We start from the raw sequence: 18,884 nt of genomic DNA, 5'->3' as shown, positions 1-18,884 counted from the left end.
AGGTATACTTTTCGAGTCTTAAGGTATTTATTTGACTTATTTTTTAGACTGTTGCTTACTTATCCATTTAGAGTTATGAGGCATTGTGTGTTCAGAGATGCTCTTCTGCATACCACGGTTGCAATTTGTGGTTATTTGCGTTACTGTCACCTTCCTGTCAACTTTGACCAGTCTGGCATTTCTCCTCTTTCTGTCTGCAAACCTGCTGGACACTGTATTTTTTGTTGTTTTTTTGCACCATTCTTTGCAAACTGAAGAAACTAGTGAGTGTGAAAATCCCAGGAGATCTGGAGTTTCTGAGATAGTCAAACCACCTTGTCTGCCACCAACAATCATTCCACGGTCGAAGTCACTTAAGTCACATTTTTTTCCCATGCTGATGGTTGATGTGATTAACTGAAGCTCCTGACCCGTATCTACATAATTGAAAGTATTGCACTGCTGCTAGGTGAGTGTTTATGAAACAATATATTTATTTAGTCTCTTTGGTCATTTGTATCCATTCCAATAATTTTGCAAAGGTGGTAAGATATTGAGTGAACAGAAACAATTCAGACTTTTTTGTTCAACCAGACAGATATGAAGAAAAAAAGATCCATTCTATACACACTTGAGTGAAATCCAGGAATGTTTTATTTGTGCATGATCAGTATTTCAACATTGAATATTGAGCAATATGTGGAGTAAATGCATCTTAGTTCAAAAAAGAATGATTTAGCAAATATTTTGTCTGTACTTTGGTTATCCATTGACCCATCTTTTTCTGTGAGTGCTTTCCTGCTGAGTTGGAAAATGTTGGAGTTATAAAACAAAAGCACATGGACTAAATTGTCCCTTCAATCCTTCTCTCGTGACATTACAAAATAAGCTCATGAGGATTTGAATTTATATTTTCTTCCACTCCGTAGCTGTTTTGGTACTCTGAACTTCAAAGACTGTGTACTGGTTCATCATGTCTGTCTCACTGTTCTAGTTTATGTAAGAGTAACACATTGACTGGCTGTATTATCTTTATCCTTTATCATTTTTTTCAAGTGTTAAAGACACCGAGTGAGATATTTACTGTATCTGTTTATTGTGCTGATCATCTGTGAATTTTCTAAAACTTTAAATTCAATCAATTAATAGGTACAATCCATGCATGTTAATCTATGCGTGAACATAGTTCTTAAGCACAAGATGGAAGGTGGATTCTACCATGTCTGCACCAGTTAATAAATTCGCCATCAGTTTGCCTTTTGCCATATTTGCATGCGAACACAATTCGTTCCTCATGTTTTATGTAAACCTTTGTTGGATGTTTGTATCTGAGTTCAATTCCCCTTTGGTGCATTTCTTCAATTGTCACGGTACATGGTTCTTGAAGAAAAATAATAAAGGACAATTAATACAAATTATGACTTTTTTATGACAGAAAAGATTGATAAAACATTTCAAATGTACTAGTTTAACTGAGTTATGATGACCCCTGTATCAAAATTAATCTGGAAGGCCTAAACTTGTAGCATTTTAGCATTTCATGAGAATACATATACGCATGCATTCCTCCAGTGCAACACCTCTTTTTACACAGCAGTCCACTCGGTCAATGGTTGTCAAACTTGGTCTTTGGGACCCTTGTATATGCTGATTTTTGTTTCCGCAAATCTGTTGCAAGGTTTAGGTTGTTTATGACAAGTGTTTCAATGATTTGTTTCTTAAACTTATTATTTTGCTTCTTATTATTTTATTATTTGCAGAATTTGAAATAATACAAAATGAAATTCATAAATTTAAAATATAAAGTGCTACCCACTGCACCATCCGTGCCGCCACAATATGAAATGAATGACTAATTATAATTACAACAAAATTATAGGCAATGATTTATGAAATGTGGCCAGGTGTCCACATTTTCATTTTCATCAATCAGGAGCCTACCTTTGAATCAGTTAAAAATATTTTACCTCTTTATGTAATCATTAGCAATATAGCACATTAAGCACTATGAAATTATAGGATTTTTATTCTTCATGCCATGCATGGCGGTGGCACGGATGGTGCAGTGGGTAGCACTGGCGCCTCACAGCAAGGAGGTCCTGGGTTTGAATCCCCGTCGGCCAGGGCCTCTGTGTGTGGAGTTTGCATGTTCTCCCCGTGTCTGCGTGGGTTTCCTCCGGGTACTCCGGTTTCTTCCCACAGTCCAAAGACATGCAGGTTAGGCTGATTGGAGAGTCTAAATTGCCCGTAGGTGTGAGTGTGTGAGTGTGTGAGTGTGTGAGTGAATGGTATGTGTGCCCTGCGATGGACTGGCAACCTGTCCAGGGTGTATTCCTGCCTTTCTCCCAATGTATACTGGGATAGGCTCCAGCCCCCCTGTGACCCTGACCCTGATCAGGATAAGCGGGTTCAGATAATGGATGGATGGATGGATGCCATGCATGGCTATTTTTGGCATAGAGTGCCTTAAGAGGATAAATAATTAAAATATTGAATTAAGAAAACTGAACAGTTTGGTTGGAACTAACACCAGCCCACACAGGGGTCCCCAAGGCCCGAGTCAAAACCATTGCACTCGGTAAGTTCTACAGTCAGTGTCCTTCACAAGGAGTTTACATAGGCATTCTGTATACACCCGATTGACCCAATGGCTCACTGTTGCACAATGATGGACAGAAGCCATCCCACCCAGAGCGATGTCCTTGGGTGGACAAGTTGCCTGCAGTGAAGCTAGCTGGTAACATGCATTCAGATGAAAACACAATGCTCATCTATCTTCTCCAGAATCAACTGATTACTGTGCAGTGATGAGATAGTCCTATAAAACTTGTGACATGCCAAATCAAGAGAAACAGCAATCTTTACTTCATTGTATTATCACAAACCAGACCATTTTTTGATACTGCTCACATTCAAATTAAATTGTCTTTGAAACTTGTACTATTAGCTTGTGTATTTCGAGTATTAAAGTAAGGTATTAAAAATATGAAAATAATTGATATGATAATCTGATATGTTTCTCTAACACTGTGGTACACGAGTCTTCACTAGATCATGACTAAAAACAAGGGAGAAGACATGCAACTCACCCAGGCATTTTGGAGGATCATCCCACTCCCCATTGCGGCATGTTATGAACTCTTGACCAGAAAGTACATAGTAATTCTTGCACTGGTATTCTACCGTCTCACCGGTGTTATATACATCTTTTGTCAAACCTTTAATATCCCCAAATGGAATTTCTTGTGGGGGTTCACAAGAAGTGAAACCTGAAATGAAAGAATTGTTAAAAACTTGCATTATTTATGCAGAGATTATGTATCATACACACTTTTCCTTTACATATGATTATGAGTATGCACACAGCATTTTTGTTTTTACATTTTAGCATAAAAACCACAGACAAGGTAGATGCAAGCAGCAAGAATGAGTATGTTCACACCTAGTTTTTGTCTGGTTGATTCCAGAAGTGTTTCTTGGTTGATTTAGTGCTACAAATAAAACCTTTGATGGTCATAATAGCATCAGGATATGAATCAAAACAATGCACCCCAGACAGTACAATGGTCTTGTCATCTGTAACTGAATAAAACAATGCTAAGAAGTACCACACTGTCTTACGTCAAGCAAAATTATTTTCATTTCAGTCTCCTTGTGTGCTTCAGATGTGGCACATGCATCCTCTACAATAGGACCATGTATTCCCAAGTTAAACTCAACATTATTCTAGCATTTTCAATGTTTGAAATTATTTATACTTTGCACATATGTTTGTAGGCACAAAAGGATATCTAACCTTTTTAGGGGAGTATACTTAACAGTAAAAGCTAAATAGTCAATGAAGAATGTGGAGAATTAAGGGCAAGGGTTTACTTTGACTTGTTCTGTTAAATATTAGCTCCAGAATTGACTGCTGGTACAACATAAAGAGCAATCATGTTGTTATCAAACCAAGCTTAAATCCTTGATTCACTTTCAAGAAAATATTTTCACCATCAACCACAACAAATTTTAATATTTGGTCACTTATTGTAATAATTTTGCTTAGATCCCACAGGAAAGTAATCTATTGAACAACCAAAGCACATTGCTGAAAGTGGCAATCGATGATTTCCTCGGTTTTGGTGACTGGTGGTCATAACATTTGAAAGCATGTTGTAGTTCTGTTCTGCTGTAGTACATTTAACAATACCCATTTAAATATTGGAGAAAAGAAGATGAACTGGGAAGTACTGCAAAGTATGTGCAGTATAATCAAGTAGGATAGCAAAGAAAATAAACTAGCTCAGTTCATCCATTTGTGGAAAACGCAATTATACTTTTATCATAAAAACAGAGCATGAGATCTAGTATTCCATGACTCAAAACAAATATTGTACGGATGCACAGTGCACCAGCGGGCTAAAATACTAACCTCCGTCAAGGCATGCAGACAAAATATCATGAATGACACTTTAGATAAACAATCACAGAGACGATATGAAGATTAGATCTATATGACATGGGAATAACCAGGCCGAGGTGGGGTGTGGACGGTGTATCTAACACTAACTTGGGAGAGAAAAAAAATTTTATTACATTTTTTTTTTTTTTTTAATTAATTATGAGTAAAAAATGAAAATAAAAAGCAAGTCTTGCTTAAAATTTTGCAAAAAGGTCTCATGTTTAACTCTGATCAATTTAGAGTTCAGGTTTGCTTTCGATCACAAACAGATTCATTGTAACATTGTAACTAGGGGTGCCGAAATGTTTTGCAACCCACTGTAAGAGGACAGCAGACACATTTACAAATACACCCTCTATACCTCTTGCTCTGAATGAATGTTTTTGCAACCTTAATTAAATGCCCTTATTTGGATGGTGCAGCTATAAATTGTATCCTTAAAATCTGCCCACAAAATTCATTTTAGTTCAACATAAAGCGCAAAAAAAGTTTCCACTGCATCAATACATCTCCATAAAATCAAACATAATTATGCATTCATTGATTTCATTTTCTTTTTTGAAGTCGAGTTATATGTTCGAACTTGAGGAACAGGATTTAGTCACAGTTTCACTAAATCATCTGTAAGAAAAACCATTTGCCAATATTCGCAATGAGTCGGAGTTACCGTTGGAATGTTGTTTAAGTATAAACTCCAGAGAATAATAATAATAATAAGAAGAATAATACCCCGTGGGGTAATTTGGCCTCCGCATTTGACCCATCCTAGTTATTAGGAGCAGTGGGTAGCCACAATGCAGCGCCCGGGGACCAATGTGGGGTTCAGGGCCTTGCTCAAGGGCCCAACGGCTGTGTGGATCATTCATTGTGGCTAGACCGGGATTCAAACCACCGACGTTGTGGCTCCCAGTCATGTACCTTAACCACTACGCTACAAGCCGTCCCTGAATAAAGGGGCGTTTCGCAATTCTGCAAATAATGTTCATGTTCCAAAACACATTTCATTATTTCCAGATAGCGTCGCAGCAACTTAAACTCACAAACAGAAAACCGAATGCACTGGCCTATAGCTCTACCAAAATTACATTTTGTTCCCTAAACAAAATAAGAGCGCTTTTCCTGAGCATATGCGTCTTAAGTATTATTTCATATAGGCCTATACTGCAGGCTATTCTTTAAATATAAGAATTACATTTGGAAGGATGGATAGCCTATCTTCTTTTCCTTGCCAACAGTCCCAAGGGCTTCTCCCGAATTTCCCTTTTGCTATCATTTGCAAATAGCAAAATTAAATTCCCTCAGTCCACCCGTATGTATATTCTCCATTGCCAATGGCTCTTTAAATTTGCTTTTCCAAAACATCTATCACCTAGATCGAAAGATCGAAATGACAGTGGAACAATCCATGGAGCTAATTCGTGGGTTACTTATTTTATTTTTGAAATAACCATACTGATATTGGTCCTTGTGATGTTTTGGCTAACCATATATAATTATTCTGGCAAACAATATGGAGACACATTTGGCGCTAAAATGATAAATATGGAAAGCATCTTATGAAAAAAGGGGACAACAACCGCTAATATTCCTAGCGTCTTCCAAAGGATATAGGTATTGGACAGCATGAGTGCTGTTTATTTAATCAATAAGGAACGAGAGGTGCTACATTGTGAATAGTCATGGCTGAAGGGTGTTGTATAGGTTGTTTTGTGGTAAAGTGGGGCAATTTGTATTTTGTTCATCAAACAAAACCTATTCAAATGATTTATTTATAAACTCATTGTGAATCCGATTTAAAAAAACACTGTTTAGTAATATACATTTCATTCAACTTCCATCTAATCACAATTAAGCTAATTAAGTTACTGTATTTAACTTTTGAAAAGTGAGTGAAAAGCTGAAAAGTTGTTTCAATTCACTGAATTAAAATAGTTTGAAAATGTATTTGATTGATTGAATTAACACCCAATGGTAAAAAAGAAAAAGAGTATATTTCATCAGGCTCATGGCAACACAATAAGAATAACATCTTGAATGTCTAAGCGTCCAAACAGAACAACAAGCTGATATCTAAATGGCTGAAGAGCTGTGTAATTTTCCTCCCTTCAGTCTTCCCATCCCTTCCCATCCTACCTGTATGCTGCTTTATTTTTTTAGTTTATTCCTCTGTCACTTCCCTCTTCTCTCTCTGTCAGCTTCCCTTTCCTTGCTGTGTAGGTGCCATCTAATCTATAATTTAAAATATGATCACCAGCTACAATGTGGCCTGTATTTATATACATACAGTGGGCTCCAGAATTATTTGCACCATTGATAAATATGTACAAAAATGCTGTAAACTAAAAAAGGATCGTTATTGACTGTATTGGAGGTTGCTTGATAACAAATTCACTGGAACCATTTTTTAAATGAGATGGCCAATGCAGAACATCATTCCCACCATCACAATTTTAATTTAATGTATTTATGGATATAACGAGGGGTGTCTTGAAATAGCAAAACATGCATGTTAACATTTTAAATAAATGGACTATATGGGAATGAATGCGCCTGTGAACTACTGACGCTGTCATCAAACGTGATGGGATGGCTACAGTGGAGCCGCTGTTATTAACTACAATGGATTCATTCCCTCAGCGTCTGATGGCTGATGGCGATGACGTTGATGGCTGCAGTGCCCTTAGAGCATGTGCTTTTCGAATTTTGATGAAGAAATACAACCTTACAGTTTTTAACCGGAACCGAAAACAGGAATAATTGCTTGAACGAGAGAGACAAGGGGTCCAGGTTGCAACTAAGCAACGAGTAAGTAAATATCTAGCTAACAAGCTGTATAAAAATCTTGGTTGTGGATACTTCTTCCAATTAATCCTCCTATTACTGCAGAAGAAGTTGGGAAGTACTGGAGGACGTAGCAAGGATCAAAGTTATTATTGTTGTTATTAGTTATTGATGCAAACTGTGTTCGGTTGTCCGTGTTCCTCCACTGTCTGTCTCTCTCGCAATTCTTCCTCTGTAAATCCCGGTTAAAAATTGGAAGGTTGTATTTCTTCTTCAAAATCGAAAAGCTTGTCCTCTAAGGGCACGGCTCCACTGCAGCCATCAACGTCACCAAAAGGCATCAGCTAAACCGGCAAAGTCAGAGCTGTCCGTCATATCGCTCAGGCTAGCCAATGTATGTTCCGTGATATTTGTATGCTAAAGTTACCATATTTACTGAGTGTGATGTGATCGCCATCCATAAAACAGTCTCTGCATTCAAGGGTGGAGTTTGAGCGCCCGTTACCTTCTGGGAAACACAGGCTGGAGATTCAAGCCAAAACCCATCCAGTGACGTCACTGGCCGTGTTTGATTTGATAAGTTTTGCCCCATATTTAGGAAACGGCTACACTGATGGTGATTTTAAAAATGTCTACACACATAATTTAAGCATTTCATCCAAATGAGCTCAAATGGAAAAAAGCATGACAGTAAAGTCAAACAGTATTAGGCTAGGCTACACAAAAGAGAGCAGACAAATACTGGTAGATTTAATATACAGTGCTCTCCATAGTGATTGGGACAAACACCAATTATGTCTTGATTTGCTTACATTTTAGATTTGGAATCACACAATTAACATGTGGTAAAAGTTAACATTCTCAGATGTTATTAAGGGGTATTTATTATACCTTATGGTTCCACCATGTAGAAATTACAGCAGTGTTTATATATAGTCCCCCCATTTCAGGTCACCATAACATTTGGGAAACATGGCTTCACATGTTTGTAAATGCTCAGGGCTGCGTTTCCTGAAGCCTTCTTAATGCTACGTTGTTCGTATGTTATACCTTAAGCTCTATCTTAATGTTTCAGCGTGTTTCCCGAAATGTTCTTAGCTAAGTATACCTTCTGTAGGTGGTACTTTCGTAAGGTTGGTCTGGACCAATCTTAGCTATACCTTATCAATGTTGTCAGCTCACTCCGCTAGTGGCCACCACCACACGGAGGCTTGCTAGCTAACTGGTTATTGATATACTTAACAGCATTATACAATTTGAGTTTAGCTTTAGCTACGTAGCAGACTCAAATGCATTCGCAGCATATTTCAAATTAGACCGCATTCAGGTCATATTCGTTTGTTAGATAGAACTATCGATAACTGAACTGGTCAAAGGTGGCTACGAATACATTTAAATATTTCACTCTTCATGTCGTAGGCCTATTTCATTGCATTGGCTATATAGGTAGCTGTGTGACAGGGAATAGATGGAATGTTAGCTAGCCAACTAATATTTGTGTACCACATACAACTTCAAAAATCTCAAGAGATGGAAGACTTTCCATAACGATCTGTGCATAAATTAAGAAGCAAAATATTTTGTTATATTACACTGAGTGCGGTATTTGGTCATTTCTATTTTCTGGGGTATGTTATATGGAAAAATAGCAATAGCAATCGTACTTTCAGCGCATATAAATAGGGTTTTTAAAAATAATCAGTAAAAATAAATTGGAATTCCCCGGCTATTGAGTCATTCAACACATTGGAATAGTAAAATGAACTAGGGGTGGAAAGAGTAACTCACGATGTGATACTATTACTATATGTTGCCAACGATACGCTAGTATCACAATACAGGTGATTCTGCAATATGCCATATAATCAATCATTTATGATACATTGCAATATTTGTCACTGAAGAATATATATTTATTTTTAATTTTTTTTGTCTTATTGTTCTCCAACATAACGGTACTCTATCCAGCAAATTGAATATGATCGCTCCCGCAAGCTTCCTTGAAACAACATGCACTCTTCTTCATACACGCTGGCATGCTTCAGTCTGTCAAGATCAGGGAACTCCTGCCCGAATAAATAGTTTGGACGGCACTTCCGTGGAGTTACACACTTTTCACAACAATTTCAAGGTTTATTCATCTGTGCTGGCATGGATTTCAGCGATCACATAATTTTTTATCAATCTGCGAGTGTGAGGTTCTTGCACAAGGCCCAGGGCTTGCAACGGGTCATTTTACTGTGCGACCAACGGCCTGGTTTTTGCTAGGCTGAGTGAGCTCTGACCGAGCTTGCACTCTCCCCTCTATGTCCAAAAGATAGGCTTAGGCCCGCTCCAAAGGTGCTGCTACATCTGCTGCTCGGTATGCACTTACACCTTCCTGAAAGTCTTAGCCTCCACTGCCATTTATGTTCAATAAATAGACCTATATCCATTTAAGATAATTCTATTATAACCGTAATGTTTAACATTATTAATTATTATTAGGCATTTATTTGTATAAACAAAAACAGCATCTATAGCAATATAAAAGTTCACTAGCATACAAACTGTATGATATTTTTGCACAGTGTTCCACTATATAATTGTGTCAACTGGAAGAAGGATGACTATTTCACCAATATCTTACAGCATATGAGGTTAGAACATAGAACATATGAGATAGAACATTTCCCAAATATAAACAAAAGAAAGCAACCCTTTTATACTGCTTTTATACCAATATAAAAGCAATATAAAAGTGTTGCTTTCTTTTGTTTATATTTGGGAAATGTTCTATCACTCTTCATATTGGGTGAACCAGATTTCATGTTAGGTATGACAAGAATGTCCTGAGACACCTAAACATTTTAGTCTCAATATGAGCAAAATGTTGATGTGAATGAGCTGTCTTCAAATTGTTAATACAAGACTTTTCATGAACTCATTTTCAATAATTTGAGTAGAAAACAACTGAAAAAGAAAACTTACATGAACACTCCACCCGGTCACTCCACTGTCCATTTATACAAGTGATAGTTCTATTCGTTTTGGGCTTACATGGACTGAAGCATTGATATTCCAGTATATCACCTTCATAGTATGTGGATCTTGAGGGCTCCACAAATCCACCTTTCAGGACAGGCTTTTCACAAGTATATTTTTCTAAATGGAACACATGATTGCATAAAGGTCTTGTTTTCTGTGAAATTAATATCTCTACATTTACCATGTAAATTTCTTAGCAAAGGTAAGCATGATGCTTTTTTTGTAATGCAGTCTATACAAATCATATCTGGTTTCATGTGGCAATTATTTTTCAACATCTCTAATATTCCAGTATTTAGTTTGTTGCCAAATATGTCTCATTATGTCTGTAACTATACAACAGTCAAACTAACATAGTGATATTGTGTTGTCTAATACAAATATTAATTCAGGTGAGCTTGGGTGAAACGGCTGGACCTCAAAGCTGGTTTGTGACTACTGATAATGGCTTAGTAACAGTGCCTCAGTTCTGTCCTGAAGATCCTTCCACAATTTAAATGGTAAATGGTTGGAATTTATATAGCACCTTTATCTAAAGCGCTTCACACAGACACAAGGCACCAACCAGGTCCTCAGGAGCAATTGGGGGTTAGGCGTCTTGGGCAGGGACACTTCGACACAGCCAGAGTGGGATCGAACCAGCAACCCTCCAACAACCAGACAACTGCTCTTACCTGGCGATGGCGTCGCTATCGTTGGGCCACTTTGCTCAGAAGACGGCCCAGTTGCTGTAGATTTTATCTTTGCTTAAAAAAATATAAATATAAAAATAATTATAATGTAGCGAGGCGCGTAGCTCAGATGGAATACGGTAACTCGCATGGGAGAGTTTAGCTGTTAACTTCACTTCTATAAATGAAATCAGCGTGACGTCAGAACTCCAAAGAACTTCACTACCAACATACAATACCTCAACGGTGGTAACTTAAACAACCGCAAACAAACCACGTAGTTAGAACAAGGCATCTTTAACACAGCCGTCTACGACATTAAATAATAATAATTAACTTCCACATTAACACTTTTTAATCACACGGCAGCGAACACACTGCATTTCAAAACCAAACCCCGCCGCGTTCTTTTGAGAAAATCGCCAAAAGGTAGGCAGTCCTTTAATTAATAATAAACCGCATTTCTGTAATAATATTTAGGCTAAATGTATGTATTTAAATAGGCTGATTATAAATAGGGTGTCCATACGTACCGTTTTTCAGCCTACTTTCAGGTGTTCCGACTTTTTCTAAAAAATGACCGAGCTAAATGTCCCGTATTTTCGTGCCTGGAGATGTGCATGGTTATTCTGAATGTAATAGCAGTGTTATGGTCATTTAAAACACAATAGAATGAATTCCGTGTTTTAGAATAGCCTACGTATAACCTACAACTTGCTGCAACTACCAAACGTCGCTTATCAATCATAATTTTGTCCGTCTCCCTATACCGTCGCTTTTAGCTGAGCGCCAATGAAACGTTGGAAGTTGCTGCAGTTTAGTGAAATGTCACAAAAGCGAGCGTGTTTGTTTAATGACGATTTTCAGAAAGTGTCAAAATTTCTCAAAAACACTGGAGCGGATAAGGTTTTTTGCCAAAGGTATGGAGCTTATTTTTCGATTGCTCACGGAAGACGAAAAAGCACATAGACGCTGAACTAAGTAAGTCCTAGTGTGTCGGATAAAATAAAATATAAACCAATGAAGGACTGTATGCTGACCGTTCGGTGCTGCACGGACACAGTTTCAGGTCCACTGAATGTACTTCTAAACTGACCAAGAACTTTATGAACCTAGGTTTTCATCTTCCCGAACGAAATCTGAGGCGATCATTTGCAAAGTATAGGTCCATTATCAGTGCAAGAACTGCTTGACAAAGTACTCGTTTCTAACATTGAGCACGGACGCATCGAATCACAAGGACACAAAGGCCATTTCATTCCAGTAGCGGGATAAACACAAAAATCATTGCATTCTCTTCTTTCCCGGGCGAAACGTCTGATTTGCAATGTGAATTTCGAGAAGCCAGTATTTGGATTAATAAAGAAGAGTTACATTAATCTGGTGTTAATATTATGCAAATTATAGTGGCCGCTATGCATTTTAAATTGATTATAGTTGGATACGTTAGTTTCGATATTATGTCCTGTGTTATATTATGCCAATGTATAATGCGTGTATGCATATGATTAGTCATTTCTTTTTAGTTCTATTTTTTATAAACAGGCCCGCTCGTGACATTTCTAGGCCCGACCTATCGTGGAGTCCTGGCGCCGCTCCCGTTGCCTCCTGAGCCAATTTATAAATAGCTGAGATGAATCTACTGTTTTAGTACTTACAAATGCATGTTGGAATGTCACTCCACGTTCCACTGGTGCAGGTGACTTCTCTGTTCCCCTGAATTTCATATAAATCTCTGCATTGGAATTGCACTGTAGATTGATGAGCATATTTTGTCTTATATTTTGATGTAATTGTTGCATCTGCAACACGTGGGGGAGGATTGCAACTATTACCAGATGCTGTTGGGAATATTAAATAGATATAGTTAATCAATGGTTAAACAACTTTCCTCACAATCTTAACACAATTTGGTTGATATAAGATAACCATCTTGCTGAATTGTCTTAAAGAGCAACTTTATTTATTCATTTATTCATTTATTAATTCATGGCTATTAAGTGGGGTGCTGGTCTGAAATGATTCACGACCAAAGTGCAGAGCAGACACTTTCTTGCCAGCTTGAACAGTATAAGGTAAAAATATTAATGTTTCTATATTCACACTGCAAATGGAACCTGTTGAAATAGTGCCCAAGATTTCCCTTTATACCTGATAATTTCCATACATTCCTTTGAATTCTAACTGAATATTCCCCAAATTTTGCAGCCCAGGGTCTTTGCATTATTTTTTGGTGCTTTGTGGTGAGTAAGTAAATACATCTGAAAAACATTCAGCTATGGATTACTCACGTTTGCAGACTGGTAGTGGTGACTCCCACTCTCCATTTACGCATTTTATCTGGCCAGTACCTTCCATTTCATATGCATCCTCACATTCAAATGTCAAAGATTCACCCTTTGAATACAGGTCTTTCCTGACTTCCTGTTTTGTATTCAGAATTGTTGGAGGAACACATGCAGTTTCATCTATAAGAAAGGTAACATAACCTTTAATGAATCCAAACATTAAAAACACTAACAATTTTTGTATATAATAATAGGGTACCAAGAGGACTATTTTCAGCAATCCACCGGACTTGTATACAAATACGAAAAGATCAGAGAAAATATTGTTGGATTTGTGGCACAGTTACTAAAAGTAAATTAAAGCTATAAGATCTAACACCTATCACAACAGGAAAAATATGCGTTTGGCTTCTTTCTACCCCATCAACCCAACAGATTTCAACCCAACAGTCTCAGCTCTTTCAATATCACTAAGGTCCATAATAGCCATAATGAAACCAGGAAGAAACAGAAACCAGCCAGAAACCAGGCCTGTTCAGTTTTCTATTGTTTTTTTAAATTCATTATTATTTCTCAGCCTCATAATGACTCATGTCATTGGCGCAGCTCTGGTGCTCATGTTGACTAATTGTTATGCCGGGGGGAACAGGGGAACCAGTAGCAGACAGGGGTGCAGAAAAATGGCAGGTTTTAATACAGCAGGGGCAGACAGAGCTTAGTCAAAAAACAAGCCAAGGTCCAAATCCAGGGGGTCAGTCCAAACAGGCAGAGGTACAAAAACCCAAAACACAAAGAAGAGTCCAAGGAAGCAGGCAGGGGTCAAAACCAGATAACCAGATAACCAAGGGCAAGGGAAAGGACAAGGAAAACAAGGAGGCTAGAACTGGGGGACGGAATACAAGGGCTCGGGAACAGAACAGGACGAGACGAACTAGCAGCGTGCAACTGAAAAGGACAGGTATAAATACACAGGGGAATGAGACAAACTAGGCGGGGCATGGGAATGAGGGCGGTCTAACAAATAAACATCAGGTGAGACACATGAAAGGGTAATAGGAAAACGCGGACTGGATTCACAATGACACACGTAAAACAAACAGCTCCGGACTAGAGAGTAGACAATTGCATATCTCTACCCTTCACTCCTTATATGGACTTCCTTCCTGTCCTTCACTCTATTGTCTCACCTGTTCATTGTTATCTGTTCCCCAGTTCGCGCACCTGATTCTCGTTTCCCCTTGTTATCTGTTCTATATATACCTGTCTGTGTAGTTTGTTCAGGGCTAGTTTTTCTTACCTGCCATCTGTTCCCTACCCCCTGTTCTAGCCTTATATGCTGTCCTCAGTTTCCTGTCTGTTTTCCCGTGCACTGATTTTTGGATTTCCTGGTTCTGATATCTGTCTACTGGTTTTGAACTCTGTCTGTCTACCCACTATACTTCTGATTATGCTGCATATTTCTGTCTGCCTGGATCTCGACCATTGCCTGTTTTCGGATTGTTAATAAAACCTGCCGTATTCTTCTTATCCCTAAGTCTGCACATGGTTCTTCACTTATTTAAGTATTACTTACTTGAGTATTCACTTATATGAGAAGTTGCATTAAAAATTAATTTCAAACCTAGGATGTATGAGCTTTCCGTCTGCTATTCTCATGGATATTGTGGCCCTAATAATTAAATTTTAACTTTTAGAAACAAAATATGTACAAACTCTATTGTGCCTCATCAAATGCAACTCTAGGCTACTAACCAGTAGTGATTGACCAATTATCGATTCACCAATATACACTCGCTAAGCACTTTATTAGGAACACTATACTAATACTGGGTACGACCTCCCTTTACTCTAAATACAGCCTCAATTCTTCATGCCATGGATGTCGAAAACATTCCTTTGAGATTGTGTTCCATATTGACATGATTGCATCATGTAATTTCTCCAGATTTGTCAGCTGTACATTCATGCTGTGAATCTCCCGTTCTACCACATCCCAAAGATGTTTTATTGGATTCAGAACCGGTGACTGGGAAGGCCACTGAAGAATATTGAACTCATTGTCATGTTCATGAAACCAGTCTGAGATTACTTTTGCTTTGTGACATGGTGGGTACATTGTGGCCATGGAGGGATGCACATGGTCAGCAGCAATACTCAAATAGGCTGTGGCATTCAAGCGATGATTAATTGGTATTAACGTGCCAAAAGTTGGCCAAGAAAACATTCCCAACAACGTTACACCACCCCCACCAGCCTGGACTTTTGAGAAAAGGCATGGATTCATGCTGTTGGCGCCAGATTCTGACCCTACCATCTGTGTGCCTCAACAGAAATAGAGATTCATTAGACCAGGCTATGTTTTTCCAGTATCCAACTGTACAGTGTTGGTGAGCCTGTGGCCACTGCAGCCTTAACTTTCTGTTCTTGACTGACAGAAGTGAAACTCATTGTGGTTTTCTGCTGTTGTAACCCATCCGCCTCAAAGTTCGATGAGTTGTGCATTCTGAGATGCTTTTCTGCTCACCACAATTGTACAGAGTCATTATCTGAGTTACCTTTCTGTCAGCTCAAACCAGTCTGACCATTCTCCATTGACCTTTCTCATCAACAAGGCATTTCCGTCCGCATAACTGCTGCTCACTAGACGTTTTTTGTTAGTTTTTTTGCACCATTCTGGGTAAACTCTAGAGACTGTTGTGTGTGAAGATTTCAGGAGATCAGCAGTATTATTGAATAGAAATATTCAAACCATGCCATGGTTGAGATCAACCATCAAAATGTGGAAAAAATGTGATCCGCATGTGAACATTAACTGAAGCTCCTGACCCGTATTTGCAAGATTTTATGCATTACACTGCTGCCACACGATCGGCTGATTAGATAAATGCATGAATAAGTAGGTGTACAGGTGTTCCTAATAAAGTGCTTAGTGAGTGTATAGACATTAACCGTTATCCAGCATTTTAACCCCTTATCGTGGATTAGCCACTTAATACTGGTGGCAATGATATTCCAGTATAGTATAAACAGGCCAAATTTACCCCTATAATGTGCTGTGAGAGAGTCCTTCCTGATTACCTCTATTATTGCATATTTATCATACTGAATGTTTTCAGATCTGTCGACAAAATGTAATATTAGACAAACACAAAACATATTTTTTCAAAAATGATCAATTTACAATGAAAATTATTATTGCTTATTTTTCTTAGAAGATAATCAAGCTGTTGCATATTTTTGAGAAAGACGAGAATATGGAGCACCAATTTAAGGACAAGAATACATTCAATTAATATTGCTACAGAAATGCCATTGTGGGAATATATCGAAGAATTTTTTTTAAAATACATTTTTAAACAGATGTTACGCATTTTAACACTGCTTTACAGATGTTATGCATTTTAAGTTTTTATGTTTTGATTTTGCCATGGCAAATTTTTTTATTCACAATGATAAATATCATCTGCACTTTTCTGCCATCAGACACTTCAATTATTATTTTATTGGTAATGAGCAGGGACAAAAACATATTGGTCGATCACTACTGCCACGTATCGTGAGGCTATTATATTAATTATTTTCACAAAATGGTGGATGAATAAGAAGGAATGAGCCAGAACAATAAAAACGTGCCATCATCAGTATTTTTACCATTAACCATACCTTCGCATTCTCTGCTGAATGACCATGATCCATCGTTTCTGCATGTCACTGTATCCTCCCGTTTTTTTGTGTATGTTCTAGACGGTGGCTCACAAACTATTTTAGCACTTTCTCCAGGAATAAATACAGTCTTTTTGGGAGTAATATTTGTTGATGTTCTCGCTCTACAAACCGTTTCTGTTTGGGAAAACAGATAAAACAACACACAATAATGATCATAAATGCATACTGATGAAGGATAGCCTACTAAGGGTGGCTAACATGACACTCCATGCCTAGTTGTACTATGAGCCACAACATTAAAACCACCTGATTTTTTCATGATTAAAGATGAGTTAAACTGTATAAACTTGTCTATAAACAAGATGATATGTGTATATATGTGTACATAAGCAGATAATTATAAGTGAATTCCATTCAATAGTTAAATTTTTAAAATGAAAATGGAAATCTTGTAAGCACGGAGGCACGGTTATTATATATCTTGGTACTTACTGGTGTTCACAGATGCTCCAGGACCTCTAGAATTTTTTATATTTCAAAAACATAAAGACCACCTTTAAAATAAATGGCATCTAATTATACATCAGTTTCACCCTTGGAATTACATGGTACTGCATGTGGTGAAACTTATGAAGAAATAGATCCCATGCATTGGCGGGTGGTCTTTTTAGTTTTTTTAAATATTAAAAATTTGACAGGTCCTGGAGCACCTGCTAAGATAGACGTGATCATGACCAGTACATACCAAGATAGTTATATAACAAAACAATGCACCCCCCCCCCCGCAATGAGCTTACAAGATTTCAATTTTCATTTCATTTCAACTTTTGAATGTAATGAACTTATGAAATATTAAGTGTTTATACACAAGTTAAATACAGTTTAAAGCATTCTGTTGTGTTGTGTTATGTTGTGGCTGATTGGTGTAAGTCAATAGTAGATGCAATGCACTACATAAGACTTCAATTAAATGCTATTTATATATGAGATTTTTACATTTTACAGTGTGGCCAAAGAGAGAGGGTAGAGGGCAAATGGATCAAGTAAGATCCAGATTTTTCTTTTGTTTTCATTGTGTACTTTCTGTATGTAAAAGAAAATCTTAGTCCCTGCATAGTATGGCTTTCTGCTCTATGGACCTTTACCCTACATAAATGTGTCTGTGTGTGCAAACTAACGTTTGGTAGTTTAACAGATACAGTACCTTCACATTGCGGTTTTGGCATCCAATCATGTTGGGTGCATGTAGAAGATGCTCTTCCCACTGGTGTATAGCCTTCATTGCAAGCAAATAATAAGATGTCATCTTTCTCATAAATCTTCTTTTCGTTTGTGACCCGACCATTTATTATATCTGGTAGTTTACATGTTACATCTAAAGGAAAGGGGGAAAATAGCATTAAAGTATCAACACATCATGTGTAATGCACTAATGTTCCCAAAAAGGAATCATGAGGGTGGGAGATATATGGACAGTATATTATGCTGTCATTCATCAGCTTGGCTCATTACCTTTTAAATCTATAAATAATTTATTATGACCACCAGGTAGAACAACATTAAGCAAAATGTAAAAATAATAGTTTGAAAAAATTAGGATTTGTAATGACTTTATAATGACTCATAAAATTATGTAGAGGAGTTACTAAAGTGTGCTCACCACTTTATGGCTATTCTGTAGTCATGGTCTTTTGAAATCTGGTCCCATTTCACAGGCATTGGGACAAAGGGCCATACACTTCGGTCTGGTATATTTTGCTTTGTTAGCAAATACTTATAAAGGCTGCTGTTGCCCAGGGACATTAATGGCATTGAAAGAATTACGCACTCCATTCACCGGTCTCAGTAAACAATTGTCTTCACACAAGCATAGGCGCAACATTACTGTACTGTATGACTAAATTTGCATTTGCTGGTTTGCAGGGGCGCCCACAGGATTTATTTCAGAGATATGCAGAAAAAAGAGTAGCCTAATTGTGGACACCACCTCACCCATTAAATAGATTTCATGTATTTATAGTGCAAGGT

At 37.6% G+C, this 18,884-nt stretch overlaps 1 protein-coding gene across 1 annotated transcript; it reads right to left on the bottom strand.

Annotated features, from left to right (window-relative positions):
* Window positions 1-615: 615 nt before the first annotated feature.
* On the bottom strand, window positions 616-14,494 carry LOC133126568 (complement factor H-like). Its single transcript, XM_061238913.1, has 6 exons — window positions 14,488-14,494; window positions 12,561-12,743; window positions 10,906-10,977; window positions 10,175-10,348; window positions 3,069-3,248; window positions 616-1,359 (listed from the first exon to the last, which is right to left on the bottom strand). The coding sequence occupies exons 1-6, from the start codon at window positions 14,492-14,494 to the stop codon at window positions 1,169-1,171; spliced, it is 807 nt and encodes a 268-aa protein (XP_061094897.1). The 3' UTR covers window positions 616-1,168.
* Window positions 14,495-18,884: the final 4,390 nt, after the last annotated feature.

This window comes from Conger conger, chromosome 4 (assembly GCF_963514075.1).
Source record: "Conger conger chromosome 4, fConCon1.1, whole genome shotgun sequence".
NCBI lineage: Eukaryota > Metazoa > Chordata > Actinopteri > Anguilliformes > Congridae > Conger > Conger conger.
Note: the sequence above shows the minus strand (reverse complement) of the source record. Positions and strands in the feature narration are given on the sequence as shown.